The 25540-nt window shown below is 44.1% G+C and overlaps 1 protein-coding gene across 7 annotated transcripts in view; it reads right to left on the reverse strand.

Moving 5' to 3' along the window:
- KIAA0825 (KIAA0825 ortholog) overlaps nucleotides 1–25540 on the reverse strand; it is a 313028-nt gene that overhangs the window by 284240 nt on the left and 3248 nt on the right. For 4 of the 7 annotated variants that reach the window (XM_069962918.1, XM_069962916.1, XM_069962919.1 and 1 more), the window contains exons 2-5: nucleotides 16811–17127; nucleotides 15199–15334; nucleotides 2896–3040; nucleotides 1586–2234 (exon numbers count right to left, since the gene is read on the reverse strand). In XM_069962918.1, the coding sequence (XP_069819019.1) occupies nucleotides 1586–2234; nucleotides 2896–3040; nucleotides 15199–15334; nucleotides 16811–16865 (985 nt within the window). In that variant the 5' untranslated portion in view covers nucleotides 16866–17127. Of the gene's footprint in view, nucleotides 1–1585; nucleotides 2235–2895; nucleotides 3041–15198; nucleotides 15335–16810; nucleotides 17128–17517; nucleotides 17646–25540 lie in introns of all 7 variants that reach the window. The other 3 variants (XM_069962920.1, XM_069962921.1, XM_069962922.1) reach the window with 2 other exon arrangements.

Genomic DNA, 25540 nt, shown 5'->3' on the forward strand with positions numbered 1-25540 from the left:
TGCTTCCTCCCCCACCCCTCCCAGCTATCACAGATTAAAGTGTTAAATATGTTCAGTGCTGGACGTCAAGAGTGTACGTCAATCAAGGATCGTAGGGAGGATTGGGGGAGGGAGGAGGTATGCATGCTCAGGCTGAACACAGCCTCCTTGACTCTTCAGACCCAATCTGAAACTGACATCTAGAGCCAATAGGTTCCCACTATTTCTCTAAGGGTCCTATTCCGACCAGGGTCTAATCAACAATGTAAACGAGCGCCAATCTGCTAGATCGGCGCTTGTTTACTGGGCCTATTTCACGGCTCGATAATCGTTTAGCGAGGGCTGCAGCCCTTGTTTCATACTTTACCTATACAGGCTGCAGGTCTTCTGCGCTCCTTCTCCCGGACCCACGCGCAGCAGCAGCAGCTTCGGAGCGGCCTGTCTGAACTGTCAGACCGCTCCGCCAATCACTGGCCACTGATTTTAGGTTTGAACCTAAATGAACAAACAGCCGATGACACGATCATCGACTGATTGCTCTCTCTATTCCATGGAGCTATTATCGGCCGAATCGGGCCAATTTGGCCGATTATCGCTCCATGGAATAGGCCCCTAACAAATAGAAAATATGGATCTCTGGCTCCAGTAAAGGTAAAGCTTCAATATTTTATGGATTCATATAAAATCAGGAAATGCACATAATGTGTTTTTTTCCCTGCACTTACTACTGCATCAAGGCTTCACTTCCTGGATAAAATGGGGATGTCATGACCCGACTCCCAGAGCTGTACGGGCCTGGAGAGGATGATGGCAGAGGGACACTGAGGGACCCAGGGCACTGGAGGGACACTGAGCATCCCTCTGCCATCATCCTCTCCAGCAGCCACAGCCCGCACAGCTCTGGGAGTCGGGTCGTGACATGACCATTTTATCCAGGAAGTGAAGCCTTGATGCAGTAGTAAGTGTAGGGAAAAAAGCACTTTATAAGCATTTCCAGAAATAAGTGTATATTGGTGATTTGTATAACTTTTAGGGGGAAATACAATAATTTAATAAGAATTTTTGCTGGACTTCTCCTTTAAGTTAAGTGAGTTAAGGTAGGTGTCTCCAATGCTGCCCCTCCATGTACAATAGGAGCAGCGTCAGCAGATCACTACTGACTTTAATGGGCCACCTGAATGATAGAACGATCGTTCGGGTGGCCCCTGTCACTGCTTAAGACTGTTGACTGCTTTGCTTTACTCTGTATGGCACCTCCAGTGCTATGGCAAACAGTCAATCAACAAAGGTGTCAGGTGTCAGTACCCAAATAATCTGATCTTCACAATCTATCCTGAAGATCATCAATACATTTTGGCAGAAAAACTTGTTTAGCATGAGCCCATTACATAGTTTTCTATTCTACAGAACTCCATGATAAACTGATACAATCCCCTGTGATTCCTGTATAGGGGGAAGTCATGCGACAATTCTACCATTTCTAACCTTATTGCAGCTGTTGTGTGACCGTAAATTGATGTTGCCAATACAGTTGTTGCATTTAGATTTTTCAGTGCAATATGTCTAAAAGAAGAACACATTATCAATCCAGTTTGTAGCCACTTACCAAGGGCATGCACCCTCTGTTTGTGCTTCTTCTTGTTCAGCCTTGCTGGCTGGACACCTTGCTCTTCTGTGCTGGATTCATAAAGCATATCAAAGAAGGTTTTCATCTCCTCGGTGATAGCTTCAAAGAAAGTCTCATTGATAAACTTAATTATTGATGAAGAGTCTATAACATGGCTTAACACAAACAAATCTTCTTTTATCATAGTGTACACCATGGGAATAGCTGCCTGGTATGCCCCAAGTACACTTTCTAGCTTCCTTTCACTAAAGTCGTGGAGAAGTTCAACAACAATACTCTGTTGGATGTTCAGGTATTTAACAAGGACATCAGACTCGGGATAGAGAAAAAGAAGGCGCTTTAAACATTGGACTTTGAAATGAATCCTAGTTTCACTCTTACAGGTGTCAAAACCGTTCTGCAATTTTGCAACTAGATGGCGCCGTAAATGTAATCGTATATCGTCCCACAAAGCCTGGAGATCCATGGTAGAATCATCGTCAATGGCATGTAGCGAGGTCTGAGAGGTGAACTGAAAGGAACTTCCACTCGGAGAGGAAGGGAAGGTTATGCCACACTGACTGTGAAGGTCCATCAGAAACTGAAGAATCAAGTCTTCCTGATTTTCACTGTTCTTCAAAAAATGTTGCTAAATTAAAGGGAAACAATAGTATACTATTATAATCGGTATACATATACTCATAAAAACCAAAATCTGAGTAAGGGCCCTATTACACAGAGCGATAATCAGCTGAATCAACCTGATTCGGGAGATTATCCTTCCATGTAATATAGACAACGATCAGCCAATGAAATGATCATTGGCTGATCATTTCTTAAAGTCCAGACCTCAAAAAATCGGCCTCCAACCGACATTGCAGCCGCTGCAGCTTCAGATCAGTCTGTCTGAGCTGACAGGCCGCTCAGTCAATCACTGGCCGAGACAGAGAGCAGAAGGAGACCGGGAGCATGGACGGGTAATGTATTAACTGCTTGGGCAAGGGCTGCACGGACATCACTAACGATGTCTGTGCAGCCCTTGCGAAACAAATGAATGAAAAACATTGAGAATTACTAAGACACAACTCAGGTTTGCAGGATACATATAATTTTAAAAACTTTTGTCAAATTACATGTTTGATCAGTGGGGGTCCAGGTGCTAAAAATCCCACCAATCTCTAAAATAAATGTGGCTCAGCTGAACGTTGCTCCCTCATTTTGTGCACTTTTTGAAAACTTGCCAATCAAAACAAGCAGCGTGCAGTGAGTGTCAGATTTTAGACACACTACAAGACTATATGTCATCTTACCAAACTCTTCAGGAATATCATCACTTCTGCATGAGGGGTATCATACAGTCTCCAGGATGACACATTATTCTGATACTGGAAGGAGTCCACACTGTGTTGGAGGATATCACCGGGGCTGTTCTGGACTTCCAAACACTTTTCAATGCTGAACAAAAAGGAAACAGCAAAAAGAAACAACTTAAAGGGGTAGCCCAGCGAAAATCTTTTTCTTTTAAATCAACTGGTGTCAGAAAGTTATATAGTTTTGTAATTTACTTCTATTAAAAAATCTCAAGTCATCCTATACTTATTAGCTACTATATGTCCTGCAGGAAATGCAGTTTTATTTTCAGTCTGACACAGTGCTCTCTGCTGACATCTCTGGCCGAGACGGGAACTGTCCAGAGCAGGAGAGGTTTTCTATGGGGATGCATAGAAAACCGAGACAAAGTTCCTATCTCCGCCAGAGATGTCAGCAGAGAGCACTGTGAAAGACTGAAAATAAATCCTGCAGGGCATACAGCAGCTGATAAGTATGAGAAGACTTGAGATTTTTTTAACAGAAGTAAATTACAAATCGATATAACTTTCTGATATCAGTTGATTTGAAAGAAAAATATTTTCACTGGACAACCCTCTTAAAGAAGAAAACAACTAAATTACTGTTGAAAAACAACTAAAATGTTAATAAAAAGTTAAAGAGAAGCTGTAGATAAGGGAATAGTTAGTCGAATCGACGCTGGTGTTGACATCTGTCAACATGCCACATCTGTGTGCATAGAGAAGACATTTTATATACTGAAAATACAGAATATACCACAAAGGTTCACAAATGTGTTTACAGGGGTTAACTCAAAAATAGATCAATAGGTCCTGTCTAATCCAAAATGAGACCAACAAAAACTGTGTATATAAAAATAAAAAATATAGTGGTAAGGGTAAGGATGCGAAGCAATTAAAGGGGTGGTTCAGGAAAAAAATAATATTTTAAATCAACTGGTCCCAGAAAGTGCCAAAGATTTGTCATTTATTTCTATTAAAAAATGTCAAGTCTTCCAGTACTTATCAGCTGCTGTATGTCTTGGTAGTATTCTTTCCATTCTGGAGAGCAGGAGAGTTTTTCTATGGGGATTTGCTGCTGCTCTGGACAGTTCCTGACATGGACAGAGGTGGCAGCAGAGAGTGCTGTGTCAGACTGGAGAAAATACACCACTGCCTGCAGAACTCTTTTTTGCAAAGAACTCTAAATAGTGTATCTTGGTACAATGATTTTCATTGTGGTGTGTCAGTTGGATTTTAGTCATTGCAATTCTTGTGAATGTGAACAAAGGTCACAAAAAAAACCCACACCAAAAAGGTAACACACATTTACATATGTTTTATAAGCAGTAAAAAACATAAAAAAGAGGAAAAAAATGCAAACAAAAAGCTCAAATAAATAAATAAATAAATAAATATATATATATATATATATATATATATATATATATATATATATATACATATACACACCTACTACTGACATCCCCTTAACTCCACAGCGTTATTTTCACTTAATGCAATACTTAATATATTACAATCAAATATATTACAATCAATACATAATACAAATCAGGTAGTGATGTCATCCAAACATTAACGGAGAATTTTAATCAGTAATAACAAAAATAAAATAAATTGCACAGAAACCATAAGATATGATTGACTAGGACACACTTTGGCTTCAGCGTGAAGGCCTCTTCAAAATGAATTAAAGCTGGGTGGGCTGAAAAACACTATACAGAAAGGTAAAGAAAGGGCCTTTTCAAGAAAACTCTAAGCATGAGTGAGTTTAAAATGAAGTGTAGTGAAACGAATATCTTCTCATTATCAAACAGGCTTTTCATGAAGGCTGAGCACTTTCATGAGAAAGAATACCTCCCTGCCTGTGGCCCATTCACATCTCGGATGGGACAACCCCAATTGTGAACACTGGTTCTAACAGTGACAAAAGATTGGCATGTATCTTCTTAACTTGTGTAAACTCTTCTCCGGACTGCGAAATGCGATGCTCCATCCATACACCTTGGCTCAAGGGATTCTGAATGAAAAGGCTTCTATTGTGGTATCATGAAGTGTCTCAATCAGTGAAACCTAACCGATTACAGTGCTCTGCATTGTACCGGCTCTTCTGTTGGTAGCCTACATAAATCTGCTTTAATTACCAATGGACTAAAACTAATCTCTGACAACGAAATCTGGATGCCGGCCAAGGACGACACCAAAAATAGTTAAGAAAAAAATTTAACAAAATACACGAAAAAAATAAAAAAAATGTTGGAGTGTAAATCACATATTTGAGCCCCCCACATTACATTTAATAGATTTATATAAAAATTATTTAGTATATGTCAAAAATTTTTAATACGTCATAAAGAAAAATAAACGCATCTATCACTCGTACAGAATTTATTTAAAGGGGTTGTTCAGTTTACAGTTTTAGGCTATGTTCACACTACGTAAAAGTATGCCCGTGCGGACCCGCAAACAACTGACATGTCAGTTTTCTGCAGCCGCAATTCAATGAATTGCGGCTGTAGAAAACTATATCGGTTCACACAATGAAGGGAGCGGCTCCGGCCGCTTGCTTCATTGTGTGCAGGGGGAAGTTCTGATGCGGGCATGCGCTAATGCGCCCACATCAGAACACTACGGCCAGAAAGATCATCCGGCCGGTACTGCAGCCACGGGTCACGGAACGGCCGGTCTCATACGACGTGTGAACATAGCCTTAGGCAGTATTGAGTGGTTGGCCACCTTTGGGGGATGGGGGGCTGCATGATAAAGCTATACTAAGCACAGGAGGAACTATATATAATGTTCTGACAACTCACCAATACAACATTTTTCTGAAAGATAAACGTTGGCCAACCAAATGGGAGGACCTCTGCTCAAGATCGTCAACACAGAAGGGGGCAGTGGGGATTGGACAGTGCTATGCGAGATAGCCTGGACTCTGTGCATGACATCTGAGACAGTCTTTCTTCTGCAGAGGCTCCACCCTGTGCATGAATGGTAAATAAAGGCGTCTTTCTTATCCACCCACACCTATAAAGTTCTGAGCAGTATGCGTTGTGTAGCTTGTCAACGTCATCAGGAACAACAGCAATTAAAGGAGAAGTCCGGCGAAAATTTTTATTTAAGTATTGTATTGCCCCCAAAAGTTATAACAATCGCCAATATACACTTATTACAGGGAAATGCTTATAAAGTGCTTTTTCCCTGCACTTACTACTGCATCAAGGCTTCACTTCCTGGATAACATGGTGATGTCACGACCCGCATCCCAGAGCTGTGCGGGCTGTGGCTGCTAGAGAGGATGATGGCAGGGGGACACTGAGGGACACAGGGCACTGGAGGGACACTGAGCATCCCTCTGCCATCATACTCTCCAGCAGCCAGTGCCAGGGTCGTGACATCACCATTTTATCCAGGAAGTAAGGGTGGTATTACACGGGGCGATGGGGGCCCAATAATACCTGTAAACGAGCAGCGATCTGCTAGATCGTTGCTCGTTTACTTGGCCTATTACACGGCCCGATAATCATTAAACAAGGGCTGCAGGGACATCGTTACCGATGTCCTTGCTGCCTTTGTTTAAACTGTATACATACCTAATCCATGGTCCAGGGTTCCTCTTCTTCTTAACTTCTCCCCGGGTCCACGCACTTCAGCTTCACAGCGGATTGTCTCTGCTGACAGGCCGCTCGGCCAATCACTGGCTGCGGCGGTTCCGGGCCGGGGATTGGCTGAGGGGCCTGTCAGCTGACACAGGCCGTTGAGAAGCCGGAGCGCACGGGACCCGGTAAGAAGCTGTGAGGAAGAGGAACCCTGGACCATGGATTAGGTATGTATTCTTCTTTGCTAATCGTCAGTGTCGGCCGCGCACCGCTATTACACGTAGCGGTGCACGGTCGGCGCCCGACGATTATAGGTCTGAACTTATATCAACGATCAGCCGATGACAACGATCATCGGCTGATAGTTGTCTTCAGTACACGGAACGATAATCGTTCCGTGTAATGTACCCTAAAGCCTTGATGCAGTAGTAAGTACAGGGAAAAAAGCATTTCCCATAATAATAAGAGTACAGTGGTGCCTTGGATTATGAGCAGAATTCTTTCCAGGACTGTGCTTGTAATCCACATCCACTCTTAAACCAAACCCAGGGCAGATGTGGGCACATATATGCAGCACTTTCTGTCCGGGGAGAGAGGGGTTACAGCTATGAAGGGATTACCTCCATAGTCCTGTCTGATATAGTCCATAGTCTGATGTAAGCCCCAGCCTGAAGTGGATCTGCTATGATTTGGAAGGTGAGGGAGACTTCCTGGGTCAAAGTACAGAGCTGTAGGCCCCGCTATTTAGACCATGCCCCTCCCCCACTCCCCCTCCCACCCAGTACAGGGAGCTCTTAAACCAAAGCAATGCTCTTAAACCAAGACACAATTTTGAAAAACTGTGAGCTCTTAAACCAAAACATTCTTAAACCAAGGTACTACTGTATATTGGTGATTTGTATAACTTTTGGGGGGCAATACAATATTTTAATATAAATTTTCGTCAGATTACTCCTTTAATTGCTTAAACATGATCTGCTTATGTGATGTAACCTCTTCCTGGCTGTAGCATGATCCCATAATGATCACCAGCAGCAGTACCAACAAAAGCTGTTCACTGCTTAGACCAGGGATGCTTGTGTGATGTAACCCCTGCCTTGCTGTGATGTTGTTGCTATTTTTCTTTCTGCTCACACAGCACCTAAGGGAAAATAAGTCTAGGTGTGAGTACTGCTCCAAACAACCCAGCCTTGGTCTCGCCTCTGAAATGGAGAGAATAAAGGTCACACAACATAGCGGACGCCTGGATGAGACAGAAGCCTGTATCTTACAGCTAGAGGAAGGTATGGATTCAGTTGTTCCCACATCAAGGGATCTAATTGCTGATAACCGCAGACTGTGGTGCAAAATCCAAGATCTGGAAGATCGCTCACGGCGGAATAACCTACGGGTTATAGTGGTCCCAGAAACAGTAGCCCTACAATATCTTGTGACGCTATGTGAAGTCACCATACCTTCCCTACTGGGCTTGCCCCATACTTGCAAAGTAGAACGGGCACATAGACTGGGTGCTGACATGAGACACCAACCCAGTGGAGTATCGCTCCCAGCTCTCCAGCATCGCCCCCGACCCCGCCAAGTCATTGTCCGGTACTTGGACTACTCCGATAAGGCAGAAATCTTACGGACATTCAGACGCCATTGTGATGGGATTTTATATGACAATGTTAAATTACTGATCTTTGCGGATTATTCCGCAGAAACTACTAGACAACGTAAGCTGTTCTCCCCGGTGTGTTCCATACTTTACAAGAGGAAAATCAGATTTGCACTCCTCCATCCTGCCACACTTCGGGTCTTTCATCAAGATGGCTTGTTCTCAACATACCGATCCCAGGATAAAGCCAAGGAAGACCTGGGCCTCTACGACGATCCCCAAATGCGAGACGAGCATAGACCCACTCGGCGCCGAGCTTCCCTATCACCCGAACGCCGCCGAGAAACTCGAGCCTCTCCGCCCTCGCGAGACTTGGAATGGTTCTCTGCACCCAAGGAGCAGCGTCGCAGGAGATCCTCTCTGCCACCCTGAAGCCCACGGGGTCCCGGAGGGTGAGGAAGCCATGGACATGATCCTACAGGAGGGTGACTGTTAACCTATGGTTGAGTTTGATAGGCTGACACTCCCATGTTTATATTTATGATGTATATTCACATAGTTTGGGGTTGTTTGTTTTCTAGTTCTGCAGTTGGTGGGCGCGGTGAGAGGTAGCTGATAGCCTGTGCTAGATATTATGATGAGGACAATGCCTTACAGCATGGAAAGAAGTGGAGTCAACGGACGCCGCTCTCTGGTCGCTATACAAGCGATACAGCCGCCAGAGCAGCTGGTCTGGTTACCTGTGTTGGGGGGGTGCGGGAGGGATTGTTGGGGGTATGTTGGGTGGGAACAGGGTGGGTTGCTCGCTGAGGGAGGTTTCACCTCTTATCTCCATAGGTATGAGATCAATAATGCTCCAGGCTAATGCTACGCCTGCTCTCTTGGAATATAAAAGGGCTTAGGTCACCCCAGAAGCGACATATGGTCCTCAAATACCTAAAGAAATTTAAACCTGACTTGGTTCTGCTGCAGGAGACCCATCTGGGCGAGGAGGAATTCTTTCGTCTAAAGAAACTGTGGGTGCGAGATTTCTATGGGTCCCCTGCAGTGGATCGCAAGGGTAAAGTAGTAATCCTAGTCAGTAGAGCCTTCAATGGAAAAGTCCTGGGTTCTGATCAGGATACGGAAGGCCGCATCTGCTCCTTAAAGGTGAGATTATTAACTGAAGAGGTTGGGATTTACAACATATATGGCCCGAATGGGAATAATACCGCCTTTTATACTATGCTTACCTCCCGACTCCTTGCTGACCCTACGCCTAACAAATTGGTTGCAGGAGACTTCAATGAGGTTATGTCCGTTTTGGAAGACAGAACACATAGTCGCTCTGTCTCTACGCCTTTGCCTCAAAGAACTACTCCTCTAGAACTCTTAACTCATAATGTGGGACTGTCTGACACGTGGAGATATTTACATCCCGACTCCCGTGAATTTTCCTTTTATTCTGCCCCCCATGATTCCTGGTCCAGGATTGATTATATCCTGTCCTCTCACTCCTTTCTACCTAAACTACTATCCCATACTATAGAGGAAATGGTCATTTCTGATCATGCTCTCCTGCTGAGTAATTTTGTGACAGACTTGCCGCGTGGTAGTGATTTTCTCTGGAGGTTCCCGATTGGGCTAGCTAAGGAAGATGAATTTAAAGTTTTACTTAAAGGCTGGTGGTTGGAGTATGCTACCCATAATGCGCCCCACGCTGACCAACCCCAGTTATTCTGGGATGCGGCGAAATCTGTCTTGCGGGGCCGTATTATGGCGTATAAGTACTCCCTCCAGAAAAAGCTTGCGATTAATATCAGCAAATATAGCACAGCTCTTAGGGAGGCATACACTCACTTCCAGAATGCCCCATCCGACCTGACAAGGACAGCTTGGCAGCAGGCACCTGCTGACTATGAACAATGGATGGAGAGGAAAGAGGCACTAAACAGATCTTATTGCGATGCCCTTCTGTTTAGACATGGCAATAAGGCAGGCCGTATTCTGGCCAGATTTGCTAAGGGCCCCCTTCCTCTACAACGTATTACAGCACTGCAAGACGTAGGGGGAACAACACATAGTCATCCGAAAGAAGTGCTCTCTGTCCTCCAGGGGTTTTATCAAAATCTCTACACTACTCCTAACTCTTCCCCTGTGGGGGACAAGGCCTCCTGGTTGAACTGTAATCTAGCTAGATGAGCTTAGATTTAAAAATAATTTCTAAGGTTCTGGCAGACCGGTTGTCTATGGTTATGCCAGAACTTATTTCGCCAGTCCAGGTAGGTTTTGTTAGGAATAGGGCAGCAGTCATGAATATAAGAAAAGTACTGGCGGTTTTAGATGAGGTCAGATTTCGGCCTCAGGATCATCCATCCCCAGCTCTCCTGTCTATTGACGCTGAAAAAGCTTTTGATAGTGTGAGCTGGGGATGGATGTTGGAGGTGATGGGGAGGATGGGCTTCACTGGCCCCTTTATGGCCTATATTAGGGGACTATAAAGTACTCCCTTTGCTAGGATTCATCTGCCTGGCTTCCTTTCTCCATCTTTTCCCCTCTTCCGGGGAACACGCCAGGGGTGCCCGCTGTCCCCATTACTTTTCAATTTGGCAATAGAGCCCCTCTCTAGAAAACTGCAACTGGCGCCAGACATAGCGGGAGTGAGGATAGGAGCAGGGGAGGTGCGTGTGGCTCTATTTGCTGACGATCTTCTCGTCTTCCTGTATGACTACGTGAGGGACACAGACAAGGTGCTCAGATATCTGGAACAATTTGGTAGCCACTCGGGCTTTAAAGTCAATGCTGACAAAAGTGAATTATTGTCCCGGTCCTCCAGGTCGACACCAACTAGAAGTCTGCCGGTTAAGTGGGCATCTTCCTCAATTACTTATTTGGGAATTAAAGTGGGTAGGGAATCGGGCTCCCTTTACACTATGAACTTCTCCCCAATAATTAGGAAGATTCTCGGGGATCTCCAGGAATGGTCAAAACTACCACTCTCGCTATTGGCACGTGTTACTTTGCTGAAAATGATGGGTTTTGTCTTTGCAGACAGTCCCACTACTTCTTAAGCACACTGATGTTACATGTCTGGCCAAGGCGTTCAGCTCTTTCATATGGGCCTCGAAGAGGCCTCGGATAGCGCTGAAAAAATTTACTCTTCCTAAAGAACAAGGAGGCCTTAACCTTCCTGATGTGCGTCTTTACAATTTAGCCTGCATATTACGTCATGGGATAGATTATTCTAATTATGATTTAGAATCCCAATTGGTAGCTCCTTGGTCACTGAACAGTTTACTCCATACAAAGTATGGCGCTTTACCTGTTATGGTTAAACAAAGCCTCCTCTTGAGGGATACGGTCAAGGCCTGGCAACATAGTCGGAAACTTATGGGTCTCCCATTTCTGGTTAGTGCACATATGGAGCTTTGGAGACACCCAGAATTTTCCCAAGGCTAGCAAAACCCTATGTTTCGAGAGTGGAAAACAAAGGGCATAAAAGAGGCTTCCGATCTCATGAATGTTTCGGAAAGGAGATATCTGTCATTTCTAGAAGTACAGGAGGCCTTTGCCCTCTCACCTAACCATTTTCTCGCTTTCCAACAGATTCATGGGTTTCTACTTTCTAGACTGCGAAATTTACAGAATGAGCTGACATCTAATCCAATATCTGCTTATATCCGCACCTCTATGTCCACTCATTCTGTATCTTTCTTGCATAATACTCTACACCATGCTGCGCTTAAAGGGGTTGAAGCATCTTTGTTTAAATATTGGAGAGACAAGCTGCCTCTCCCCGAGCTGCCAGCTCAAATTCTTAAGGGCTGGAACACAGTGAGAAAGGCCATTATATGTGAAAAATGGAGGGAATCACAGTTCCGTATTTTACATCACGCCACTTATGGGTTTACTCTTCCGAGGACCCCGGAACGTCCGGACCGGATTATAGCATGCCCAAACTTTGGCGAACCTAAGACGGATCTATATCACAGGCCATTTACTTGTCCTTTGGTCAGAATGTTCTGGGGAGACCTTGTCTCCTTACTCCGGGAGAAATTGCAAGTGGCTATTCCAGTAGACCCCCATCTGATGATACTGCACATCCCTCCTGATGAGGGCAGATTGTCTCTACTGATCCATACTTTTGTTGTGGTGGCAAAACGCTGTCTTTTATCTAGATGGCTGGTTCAGGACATGCCCACTGTTGGACAGGTGATACAGCAGGTCAAGTATTATCTATATATGGAACAATTGGAAGCTGAGCCATCTAGGGAAAAGAGGGCCAGGCCCTTCTTTAAAAAGTGGAAAAGGTTCATAATCTCCTTTCTAGACCCCACTGAACGCCAAAAGGTGGTCAGGCCCTTTCGCAACACTAAATGGTATCTTATGGCGGATATTGCTGACACCCTTGGTGACCTAGGCTTACCTGATTAGAGTGTTGGAGTAGTATAATTGGAGTGAGGGGGGGTCCTCTGTCACGAGCTGGGGAAGGGGGGGAGGGAGGGGGGGTTATATTGATTAGTTTGTTTGACATATGTTGTGTATGTTGACAAAGTTGGAGACACCTTGTTTCTTCATATTTTTTTATTTTACTGTGTAAACTGGAAAATTTGAATAAAAATGATGTTTGCAAAAAAAAAAAAAGATATAGCCATGGAAAGATAGCAGCAGCAAGGTGCAATTTCCGGCTGGCCCCATGATCAATTGGTCAATTTTTCCAATAGAAGTCTATCAGAAATTACTGATGGAATGCAGGGCTGGCCGGGGAGAGGATCGTGCTGCCGGCTATATTTTCTCATCAATGACTTTTGACATGTCTGCTGACAAGTCAAAGGTTTGTTTTAGTGACAGTGCCCATTTAAAGAGATATGCCACAGGACAGGGGATAATATGCTGACCAGTGGGGGGTTTGACTGTTGGGAACCCCAACCCCAAATCATGAAAATGGAGACTAAATTTCCCTGGAATGAATGGTGTATATTGTCTGAGTCTAAGGCCAGGGCTCCATTCATTCTCTATGGAGCCACCTAATATTTGCAAGTTTCTGACATCCCCATAGAGAATGAATGGCGCATTTAGAGTGCACATATTATTCCGGAGTCAGTTTTGTGGATAACATGCTCAGATAGGAAAACCTCTATAAATCGTACTGTACCTTACCAACTACCAGGCCTCTGTCCATACAGTAAGTGAGAGGAAAGCTACTTCAAGGGGGACATAAGAAAAAGCTGAATGAAATCATAAAGAGGATAAGGCTACAAAAACTTGGAATAGTAACAACCACCTAAAATCCACCTGCATAAAGCATGACTTGTATACAACAATCCATAAAGAACCTTTAATAAATAGCAGCCAGGACTAGCCGGGCTTCCGTGTTATTATAATGCCACATTCTGGGGAGGCTCATTACTCATTCTATTTACAGTAAACTACAATGAGAAAATAACCATTTACGCTCTAAACACAGAGATTGCTATTCAATTGCTGCTATCGAATGCTCTTGACAACAAGCCTATTTTAATACAGATTATTGAGCTCTTTAGTTATAAGAAATGATAGGTATAACCTACAGGGAAAAGATAAAGCGGAATTACCGAATTATTGGGCAGAGTAAAAAATATGCCTATGGAATGGATATACTATTTTCCCACCTGTTCTTTTTTTTTAGTCGAAACAAGATTTGAAAATTCCCCTTCACTCAGCCCTTTTCTTTCGGCGTTTTATAGAGAATTGTAATGTAAACCCACTTATTTCTTTCTGTAGGTGTACTGTTTTGGTATGTGATCTAATAGTTTACTATGGAAGACAATGACACTTTGTGCTCTTTGGTGGGGGTCCCAGTGGTTAGACTGGCAAGAAGGGGGGGGGCGTGTCCTCCGAGTAGAAATGAACAAGCACAGCCACTACTCTGTTCACTCACTAAAGGACTGCTTCACATACTCTACTCAGTTGTTTTGGAGAACTCCATAGCAAGTGAATGAAGAGTTGGCCAAGCATATCCGACGCTGCTCCGTTCACTCAGGGGACAAGGGACCCACATTCTCATTATCAGTTGGGGGTCTCAGCAGTCAGATCAGCACAAGGGAAGACAAGTCAGGCAGAAAGGACCACATATGTTTTACATTTCAGGACAGTGGATAGTGAAGTGAAACGATGCATTGCCCAAGTCAGTGTTTCAGCAAGAGAGAGAGAAAAAAAAAAACATAACACGGGACCCCTAGCAGCCCCATTCTATTAAACCAATATGCTCTAGTAAGGCATATAAAATCGGTTTACTAAAGGAGACGGTGGGTATTGTCTGCTTTAACCATTCAGTCAACTAGCGACTTAAAATAAATTGCTTCTTCACCTACTGTATATGAGCTGCTATAAAATAAGGACTGACACTGTAGTAATAGAAAAGGAAAAAAAACAAACCATATTTTGGATTCTTCTACTTTGCTCTCTCTCAGCTAAACCGTAACAGAGTTTTTTTTCCTCCTGTCTCAGCAAAGCCAGCAGAATCATGGGAAATATAAGCTGCATCATAAAAGCCATATCACAGGAAGAGAGAAAGTAAAGATGGACCACTATCCATAGATGGTACACCGGCATACACAATGCACACATGAATTCCACCATGTGCAGTGTGGGACTGGCCCACCAGAGGACCAGAGGATCCTCCGGTGGGCCCCCAGCTTTAGAACCAGCACAAACACTGACTGATATGTTGTTTTTCACTGGTTCTTCATTGGTGGGCCCCAGATACCCCAGTCCGACACTGACCATGTGGCTAATTCCTTGACATTCCCAGAATCCACTTCGGCACGATGCTGGAAAGTGGCCGAATGGTTCGACCACATGGGCAGATACAATCCCCATTATGTCTGGATAACCAAAGCTTTGGCTGTTCAGGCATGATGGGAATTGTAGTTTTGCAGCTGGAGTGTCAAGGGTTCCCTATCCCTGCCCTAGGACAAAGTTACACCCCCTCCTTTTCCTGTAAAAAAATAAATTTAAAACTAGAAGAAAAACTTGCCCCCTTCTTCCATTACAAAAAAATTTGTTGTAACAAATTTTATATTTAGTGTACACATGACTGTATTTTACCTTTGGGCATTTTCTTTTAGCTTTTCATCTATGTCATTAAGAATCTGTTGACATTCTGAATGTCCTGGGAACATATCCAACACGCAATCCAGTAAGGCAAAGCTGAGCTGCTCTTCTGCACCCTCCATTGTGGCTTCTGCAGAAACAAAGCAAATTGTACCCTCAGAATAACAGAAATCAGATTACCATAATGGAAATGACTACAAACATACTGTACAGGTCTATGGGCAGATGTATAGCCAGATTTTTATTTCACATATTGGTTATTAAAGCAGGTTTTTCCATTACATGAAGCATTATGTGAAACCAAACATATTTCAGCCTAAAAGCATTTCTAAAAATGTACCGTTTATTATGTATATATATTTACTTAGGGTCTATTCACACATCAGTATATTTTTTACTCTGCAAATTTGAGTCTACAATTTTCTATCCCCAATCCGCAAAATTCCATACATATTTTTTGCTGATCCGCAAAAATGAAAATGTGTACTTAAAGGGGTACTCCAGCTAGAAGCTTTTTCCCAATAATTGAAACACATTACAAAGTTATATAACTGTGTAATGTGCGTCAATCACCTACCTGCCCCCCTTCCCTATCTTTTCCCCCCACCAGGAAGTGAAGTAAACTCATTTTTACCTAATAACTTTTGACCCCAGGCTTTTCTGTGGAAGCCATTTTGTGACAATGACATCATCAAGAGGGAGGCGGGTCTAAGCCCTGTTAAGCCAGCCTCCCTCCCTTTGTCACATGACCCTGATTGACTGAGCAAGGTACTAGCCATCTAACAGCTCTACAGAGTCAGTTACACATCACAGGAGACAAAGTGCATCATGGGAAAGCCGAAACCAGGAAGTGAAAAAAAAAATGAAGACACAAACTGGAGGTTCAGGGACCTTAAAAAAGCGGAAAATTCAAACGGAGACAGACTCAGTAGGGATGGTGTGTAAAAACTATGTTTATGATTGATTGTATTTTTTTTTATCAGCGCCGGAGTACCCCTTTAAAAATAAATCGGTCACTATTTGCGGATCTGAATTTTCTTGCGGATCGCATCCGCAAAAATACGGATCCCATAGGGTTCATATCCTTTTTTTTTTTTTTTTGCAGCATGGATCACAGCCCTGTATACAACTACGGATGAGTGAAAGGGGCCATTTACTGTCCGTAATTGCGAACAGAAATGCGAATGTGTGAATAGGGCCTAACTTCACATGTGCCTTCTTTGTTTTGATGACTTTTAACATTGTAGCTAGGGATGGTCCGAACCCGCCGAGGTTCGGCTTCGGATGAACCTGAACGTTCGGCATCGGATTCCTGCTGTCTGCCCGCTCCGTGCAGCGGGCGGATCCAGCGGGAGGACCGCCTGGAAAAATGGGATACAACCTATGGCTATGGCTGTATCCCATTTTTCCAGGCGGTCCTCCCGCTGGATCCGCCGGCTGCACGGAGCTGGCAGACAGCGGGAATCATTACCGAGGGTTCAGGTTCGTATGAACCCGATCCGAACCATCCCTAATTGTAGCCTCACAAAACGCCACTTAGTGCTATATGTATGTTGGGTGGAGGTGGGCTTCACCTTTATCCCTTCTTTTCTCCATTTTTTCTCACCTTCAATTTTCAATCTTTTTATCTGCTCTTCATTATATGTGATTATTTTCATCATTGGAAATTGATAGGTCTATGTTTTCTTTTTTTGGTTTCAACCTGTTCCCCTTGGTTATGGCTATCAACTAACATGGCTACATACACTAAGTTCAACTGCAGTCCCCTGGTTTGTTTTGGAAGTACTGGCAGTTCTTCTCCTCTGCACATAAAAGAAATGGGGATAAGGAAAGTTTGTGCAGTGTTCCAATTTTGGCAAGGTAACCAGGAAGTGATAACATCCATAGGGAAGAAGAACAGTGCAGAGATGTAAGTTTTTGCACCTATAAAAAAAATAGAAATTGCACATTTGTACTTCTTTACATTATGTATATAGTACAAGATCTTTTTTCTTTAGTGGGAAAAACCCTTGAAATTTGATCTCTCGTCAGAATATGCCGCAGGGTAGAACCATGCACGTTTCTTAAAAAGTCATTTATAAAAAAATGTTGACATGCCACAAGGATTTTCACATATAAAGTGAAATAAAGTCCAAGAGCACTCAATAATGTATCCAATAGGCCACAGTAGAGGTGAGGGATATGTGCTGGAACTGCTGCAATCCCCAATGCAGACAATAGGTTCAGTACTTACAATTCAGAAAAAGTCCTGCAGCATCCAAAGTAGGTGTCCATCAATTAATTGCATATCGTGCACAGGAACATTTTAATCACCTTATGGTCTTTATCAAGCCAAGGCTGTATTAGTCAGTTGTCACTTTCAAGAACCCGAGGAGAACAACCAAGGAGAAAAAGTAGTGGATTTTATTTCCCTACTGCCAGTCATCTCCATCCTGCAACCCCTATAAATTTAAAGGAAATCGGTCAACACCCAAACCTGACCCCAGGTGTGCACAGTGTGCTACAGGTGACAGTGATCACATTACCTTTGTGTAATGCGTCCATGGAGGAAGAGTCAAAGAGGGGTTGTGGCTCAGCGTTTCTGCCATACCCAGGGAACGGAGCTTCCTGCCAATTCACTGTCTAGTGCCAAACAGCTAATCAGGAATGGTGCCAGGTAGAGATGAGAGAAGCAAAACTGATCTGCACTCATATCCCTTAAGATGCCGGCCCCGAGCAGAGGGAGGATACCAACCGGGAACAGCTTGGAAAACATGGATACTGCCATGCATCTCTCATCCAGTTTCTGGTGTTAGCCCCTCACCCATCGATGAATGTGGATAGCTCTTCAGTTCTTTCTGACCGTAAACCACTTTAATGGAAGTCAATAGCAGATGGATCATGCTGAATGGGTGTGGAGCAGTATTTTTAATGGGACCAGTTCCACCCCATACAACATAAACCTAGCCTGGTGCACATGGTCAGATTATGGCTCTGTGTTTTCTCCAGCCATGGCTAAATACCCATTTTGCATATTTTAGATTTCACGCAGGGTTTTTAATATTAGATTCAGTATAGAGCTTTTCTCTCTTGAGCCCATTGCAATAAGACTAAGGGGACGTACAGAATTTGAAGCCTGGTACAGCTGCGTACCGTTCTCTACCAGGCTGTGTAAAATCATTCATATTCAAGAGCAGGGATGGAGGTAAAATAGAGACATATTCAGCAGGAAGCTACAAATTGCTGTGTCAAATAGACATTTTTTAAGCATATAACTGCGATTACATCACATAGAATGTTATTCTGCGCAGCACTCTTCCAGCGGAGGGGAAAAAAAACATTTTGTAAACATGACAGCTTAGTTTGCATATATGTATTCCTCTTAGACATCTATGTCATTTTTTCAGTTAACTTGTCAAAACAATTTATTTGCTTCCCTCGGATTTGCATGATCTAGTTAGCCTATGAAAATCAAACCGTATTCATTCAGTTTGGCAAATCATCACTTCAAATGGCCAATAATCGGAGCTCCGGCATCCCGACTAGATAAGCCGTGTGACCGGGATATGAAGCAGTTAGAAGAGAATTACATCGGAACACGGCATAGGGATACACAACACTGCAATGAAATTACTTGCTATATGTCATGTTGTTTGCTTACATCTAATTCTCTCTACCGGTATCCCCTAAAGAGAACTAATAAAAAATGGAAATCATGTAACATACATGATTTCTTTTTCTTTTATTTAACACATGTTGGATTTTTGAATGCACAAATTTCCTTATGGATTTTAAGCAGGTATATCTGGGGTCACACTGTATTTTTACATCTGTTTTGCAGTTTCCTTTTCACTATGTTTAATTTTGATGTACAGAACAATGTGGTAAACCACACTAAAGGGAGGGATTTATGAAGACCGGCATACAAGTACGTTGGTCTTATATTAGGCGCCCCCCCCCCTCCCTTTTCCCCCGGCAGGATTCACTAAGAGGCGCCGGCCCGAACCTGCGCCCGATGTACCAAATCTACGCTGCCTCCAGCAGGTGTAGATTTGGATCATGATTTACACCTGCGAGCAGGCGTGAATCATGATAAATGAGGTGCAGGAAGAGGTCACGCCTCCCCTCTGCCTTATCACGCCCCCCCAGCTCGTCCATTGGGCGAGCGGGGCATATGGCAGGCGTACGTCAGGGAGAAGGGGCGAATCTGCACCTTCTCCATGGCGTACGCCTCGGGCGGACCATTCATAAACGGCCCCCTTTGTGTATGTAAGAAAAAAAGCAAAAACTTGCAATCTGTTGAAAGCAAGTCAATGAAAAACTGATTTTGTTCTATGGCGTATGTATGTCCACATGAAGTCTACCCCAAGCTAAAAGAGTTATCCTCTAAAGGAGAAGTCTGGCAAAAATTTTTATTAAAGTATTGTATTGCCCCCCAAAAGTTATACAAATCCCCAATATACACTTATTACAGGAAATGTACATAGTGTTTTTCCCTGCACTTACTACTGCATCAAGGCGTCACTTCCTGTATAAAATGGTGATGTCACGACCCGACTCCCAGAGCTGTGCGGGCTGTGGCTGCTGGAGAGGATGATGGCCGGGGGGCACTGAGGGACACAGGGCACTGGAGGGACACTGAGCATCCCTCTGCCATCATCCTCTCCAGCAGCCACAGCTGCACAGCTGTATATTGATGATTTGTATAACTTTTGGGGGGCAATACAATATTTCAATAAAAAATTTTGCCGGACTTCTCCTTTAACCCTTTAAGTACGGGGCCCATTTTCGTTTTTGCGTTTTCGGTTTTTCCTCGTGTTTAAAAGGCCATAGCACTTGCATTTTTCCACCTAGAAACCCACATGAGCCCTTATTTTTTGCGTCACTAATTGTACTTTGCAATGACAGGCTGAATTTTTGCATTTGGTACACAACGAAACCAGAAAAAAATTCAATGTGTGGTGAAATTGAAAAAAAAAACGCATTTCTTTTATTTGGGGGAACTGTGTTTTTACGCCATTCACCCTGGGGTAAAACTGACTTGTTATATATGTTCCTCAAGTCGTTTCGATTAAAACGATATATAACATGTATAACTTATATTGTATCTGATGGCCTATAAAAAATTCAAACCATTGTTAACAAATATACGTTCCTTAAAATCGCTCCATTCCCAGGCTTATAGCGCTTTTATCCTTTGGTCTATGGGTCTGTGTGAGGTGTCATTTTTTGCGCCATGATGTGTTCTTTCTAGCGGTACCTTGTCTGCGCATATATGACTTTTTGATCGCTTTTTATTACATTTTTTCTGGATTTGATGCGACCAAAAATGCCCAATTTTGCACTTTGGGATTCTTTTGCGCTGACGCTGTTTACCGTGCGAGATCAGGAATGTGATTAATCAATAGTTCGGGCGATTACGCACACGGCGATAGCAAACATGTTTATTTATTTATTTGTTTACTTTTATTTAAAACGTGGGAAAAGGGGGGTGATTCAGACTTTTATTAGGGGTGGGGGCTTTTTACTATAAACACTTTTTTTTTACACATATACTAGAAGCCCCCCTGGGGTTAGGGTTATTCCCCCTACGGGACTTCTAGTATATATACTTTGATCTCTCATTGAGATCTTTGCTGTATAGATATACAGCAAAGATCAATAGGCACTCGTTTGCTTTCGGCTGCTGCAGCCGGAGACAAACGAGTGCCGAGCCGGGGACGGCGCCATCTTGGACGAGTCCCCGGGCGGCATCAAATAGGGAGATCGCTCCTCCGGGACAACGTCGCGGAGAAGCGATCTCCCCCACTAGACACCAGGGAAAGGTTGCCTCCGGTAATCGGAGGCAGCTGTCAACTATGACAGCTGCCTCCGATTAGCTAATTAGCGGGCACGGCGATTAGACCGTGCCCGCTAATAGCGGCAGTCCCGGGCTACACGCGGCACCCGGAACCGCGGCGCTTCAAAGCGGTTTTTGTTAGAAATGAGCACAACCCGAGTGTGCGGCAATTGACTACCAGTGGCTTAAGTTGGATGCAGCCCTAGGGAGTCTTGGAAAACATGAAAACAGCATAGGGTTGTATCCAAATTCTGCAGCCATCGCTAATTGAATGCCGCATGCTTGGGTTCGGATAGACCTGAGCATGCTCAAGTTGCGCTCATCTCTACTTTTTATACAGTACATAGTTGCAAGTATGTAGAAAATATTAAAGAGCCTATGCTTACCTCGTTGCACTCCCCCCGCTGTCTGTGACAGGAGCTTGCTAGTGATTGGCTGAGTGGGCAGTTACCGATGAGAGGAAACAGTCTCAGAAATGGAGGCGGGAGCATTCTGCAGGGAAACCGGAGGACTGTAGGACACCAGGGGAGTGCAGGGAGGTACGCACAAGCTCTTTATTGTTTTCTATATACCTTCAATTATATATAAAACAGTTTCCAAAACCAGATAACTCCTTTAAACCCCTAATGACTTACTAAGTTTTCAATCTTTGCCTCTGCATTTCAGGAGCTATATATATTTGCATGAGGCCTTGTTTTCTGCAGCAGAAATTGTATTTTTCTTAGGTACAGTTTGGGGGTATATACACAGATTTGGTCCCCAATCCACACATTGGACCTCCCTTGGCTTTAAAGGAGAAGTCTGGCAAACATTTTTATTAAAGTATTGTATTTCACCGGACTTTTCCTTTAAGAAACAAAGGAATACATCATGGTGTACAGCAGATTCCTCAGCATGTCCCATGCAGACAGGATAGCTTCTTGCACATTAGATGGAGGTTGTGATGTGCTCAGAACAGCCCATTCTACCCTAGGTAGATACTCCTAGGCCCAGGTACTTATTGCACCTATTGTGCTCCAGTTCGCTGTCAAGGCATGATGGGAAATGTAGTTTTGGAATATATAGCGGTAAGCAGGTTTGACAGCTGTGCTCTGAAGGATTAAGATTGGGGGCTGTAAGGGAGGGAGAAGCAAAGAAAATTCCTCTCACCAAGCGAATACATTACCTGTCTGCGCTCCGGTCTGCTTCTCTGGCTCCCTAACGCCCTGCTCAGCCAATCAGTGGCTTTGGCGGGACAGAGCACTGATTTGCTGAGCGGGATTCTAGGGAGCCAGAGAAGCAAGTTGGAGCGTGGACAGGTAAGGTATTAGCCCAGCAGCGGTGGGTTTAGTGGGCAGGGGCTACATTGTCACAGCGGAAAGAAAATTCGCTGGGAGAATGTAGTTTCAGAGGAAGTGACAGGACAGAGCATTGCAGCAGATTTTGCTGCAGAACTTTGAAACTGGAAACGACAGTCTGAGACAGCAATGGCATTCAAGATGGCAACCTGCTGTTATAGCTCATAGCTGGTCTGAGCACCAACACTGACAGACACCACCACCACCAGTCCATCAGGAAAAATTGTTGACATCTTCCTCTGGCCCCTTCTCTCCACAAGTTCTTTATCTATAGAATCTCCATTTTTTTTCACATGATTGCATAAGGAAATCTCATAAGATGCTATTGTTTCTGGAATAATGGCCCCAGGTTAATTTATTATTAATGACCCACTGCCAAGGGGGCTGCAAATGCTCATCTTCTTCTTAAAGGCCATGTTCACACAGTAAAATTTGCCATTAATTAGCTGTATAACAGGCTGGCACATAAATAGCTATAGTGCGTGTATATATAAGTATACACACTTTGCGGCAGCTTTATCAAAATGTGTAAACCAGAAACTGTGTAATAGCTATTATTAAAATGTTATTATTAAAATGTTGCACAGCAGTACCAGGAGCTCTGTGATGTGATAGTGGAGGTTAAAGGGGTTATCCAGCGCTACAAAAACATGGCCACTTTTGCAACACTCTTGTCTCCAGTTTGGGTGGGGTTTTGAAACTCAGTTCCATTGAAGTAAATGGAGCTTAATTTCAAACCACACCTGAACTGGAGACAAGAGTAGGGGGAAAAGTGGCCATGTTTTTGTAGGGTTGGACATCCCCTTTAAAGGCTGTATTACATGGCCTGATAATCCGGGGAAGACATCCATTGAAGTCAGTGGTCTGTTGCCACAGCTCCTATTATACAGGGCAATGCGTGGCAAACAGTCACTGCATAAATCGCGATCTTTCAACATGTTCAGTCAACATTGTGCATGTGCAAGATCTGATAAAATTACGCCTGTACACTAGGCAAAAAATTATAGCTAAAATCCATGCCAGCTCGGGTGGGTGTAGATTTCTAAGGCTGCAACACAGACAAGGGTGAAGTGGTGTATGAAATACCACTCTTAATAAATTCCCCCATAGTTCTTAAAAAAAACAACTCTGGAATACCCCTTTAAGCATCATTAGTCCCTTTTAATATTTTAGATACTTACAAATTAGAACCTAGAAAAGAACACAGACAACTTTTTTTTTTTTTTTTAAACAGAAAACTCTTTATTGAATCAAAATACAAAACTGAATGTAATTCTTCTCAACTGAAGACACATGAGGGTCCTAAAGAGTGTTCCAGTCTGCTGACCTATAGTCTACCCATCTATCCCTCTCAGGTGCCATCCCTATTGCTCACAGTTTCCTGTTGTCAATACTGGGATAAAAACTGGCTCAGACAAGTTGAGTTAAAGTGACTCTGAACCCACCCCCCCGAAAACCACTTGAACCTTCAGATAGCTGCTTTTAATCCAAGATCTGTCCTGGGGTCCATTCGGCAGGTGATGCAGTTATTGTTCTAAAAAACTACTTTTAAACTGGCAGCCCGTGCCAAACGGCCGTGGCCTAGGCTGGCACAACCTCTCTGTCTCTCCTACCCACCCTCCTCATCATTAGGAATGCTCCAGGCAGATTGCCTACTATTCGTCAGCTGTGTCAGCCCGGCACATGGGCTGGACCGTTAAAGTGACTGTACAACCAGGCCCAGGCTGAAGCACTGGAGGCGGGCCGACCCACCCCCAGTGGGAAGAAACCCCAGCCCCTCCATGACGTGACTCCATTAGAATCAATGGAACCCTATCATAGAGGGGCGGGGGTTTCCTCCCAATAAGGGTGGGTTGGCTCGCCTCCAGTGCTTCAGCCTTGGCCTGGTGGTACAGTCACTTTAAGACACCTGTGCAGCAATGGAGAAAATGTTCCAGCGGCATTCCTAATGATGAAGGGGGTGGGGAGGAGGGACGGATGGGTGGTGCAAAGTTAGGACACAGATATTCTAAGCCACGCCCGTAAGGCACACAGCTGTAAGTTTAAAAGTTGTTTTTAAGACAATAACTGCATCACCTGCCAAACGGACCACAGGTCAGATCTTGCATTAAAAGCAGCTATCCGAAGGTACAAGCGGTTTGAGGGGTCAGATTGTGGGTACAGAGTTGCTTTAAAGGGAACCAATCAGCCCGTTTGGGCTGATATGGTTCCCTTGAGCATTGTATAAAGCACCTGGAGCGGCCTCGGCACGTACCGTCCGCGGCCGCAGCAGGTGCTTTTTAACGGAGAAAATGACTTTTATTCCCCGGCTCGTGACTAGATACGAGCGGGGAAGTAGTCATGGTGGGCGGCTCCCCGCTCGTATCTAGTCACTGCGTTCTGCCTGTCAGCGCGCTCAGAGGGGATGATTGACAGGCAGAGAGGTCTGTTACTGGCCTCTCTGCCTGTCAATCATCCCGCCGAGCGCGCTGACAGGCAGAGCGCAGTGACTAGATAAGAGCGGGGAGTCGCCCACCATGACTACTTCCCCGCTCGTATCTAGTCACGAGCCGGGGAATAAAAGTCATTTTCTCCGTTACAAAGCACCTGCTGCGGCCGCGGACAGTACGTGCCGGGGCAGCTCCAGATGCTTTATACAATGCTCAAGGGAACCATATCAGCCCAAACGGGCTGATTGGTTCCCTTTAAAGTGTCACTGTCGTGAAATTTTTTTTGCAGAAATCAATAGTCCAGGCGATTTTAAGAAACTTTGTAATTGGGTTTATTATCCGAAAAATGCATTTTTATCATGAAAAAGCAGTTTGAAGCTCTCCCCCCTGTCTTCATGGTTCTCCTATGGAGAGAGCTAAAGAAAAGACCAAAACAGGACAACAAAGAGTTAATCTACAAATCCCTCACCCGTTATCTGTTCTGACCATCACCAGTGACCTGTCTGAGCTCAGATTACAGCTGTCACCCAGCTCCGTGCCTGTAATCCTCTGTTATCTGCTTTCTGCTGTTGGCTAACTCCCTCCTTCCTCCTCCCCCCTCCCCTCTCCCTAGAACAGACAGGGTACGACTCCTGCAACAAGTCACAATTTTCAGATTTTTCAGAGTGGATGAAAAAGAGGAAGGAGGGGGGGACCTGGGAAAAGGCTTTTTACATGCAGATAATGGCAGATTTGGCTAATAAACCCAATTA

The sequence above is a fragment of the Dendropsophus ebraccatus genome, chromosome 3 (assembly GCF_027789765.1).
Source record: "Dendropsophus ebraccatus isolate aDenEbr1 chromosome 3, aDenEbr1.pat, whole genome shotgun sequence".
Lineage (NCBI taxonomy): Eukaryota > Metazoa > Chordata > Amphibia > Anura > Hylidae > Dendropsophus > Dendropsophus ebraccatus.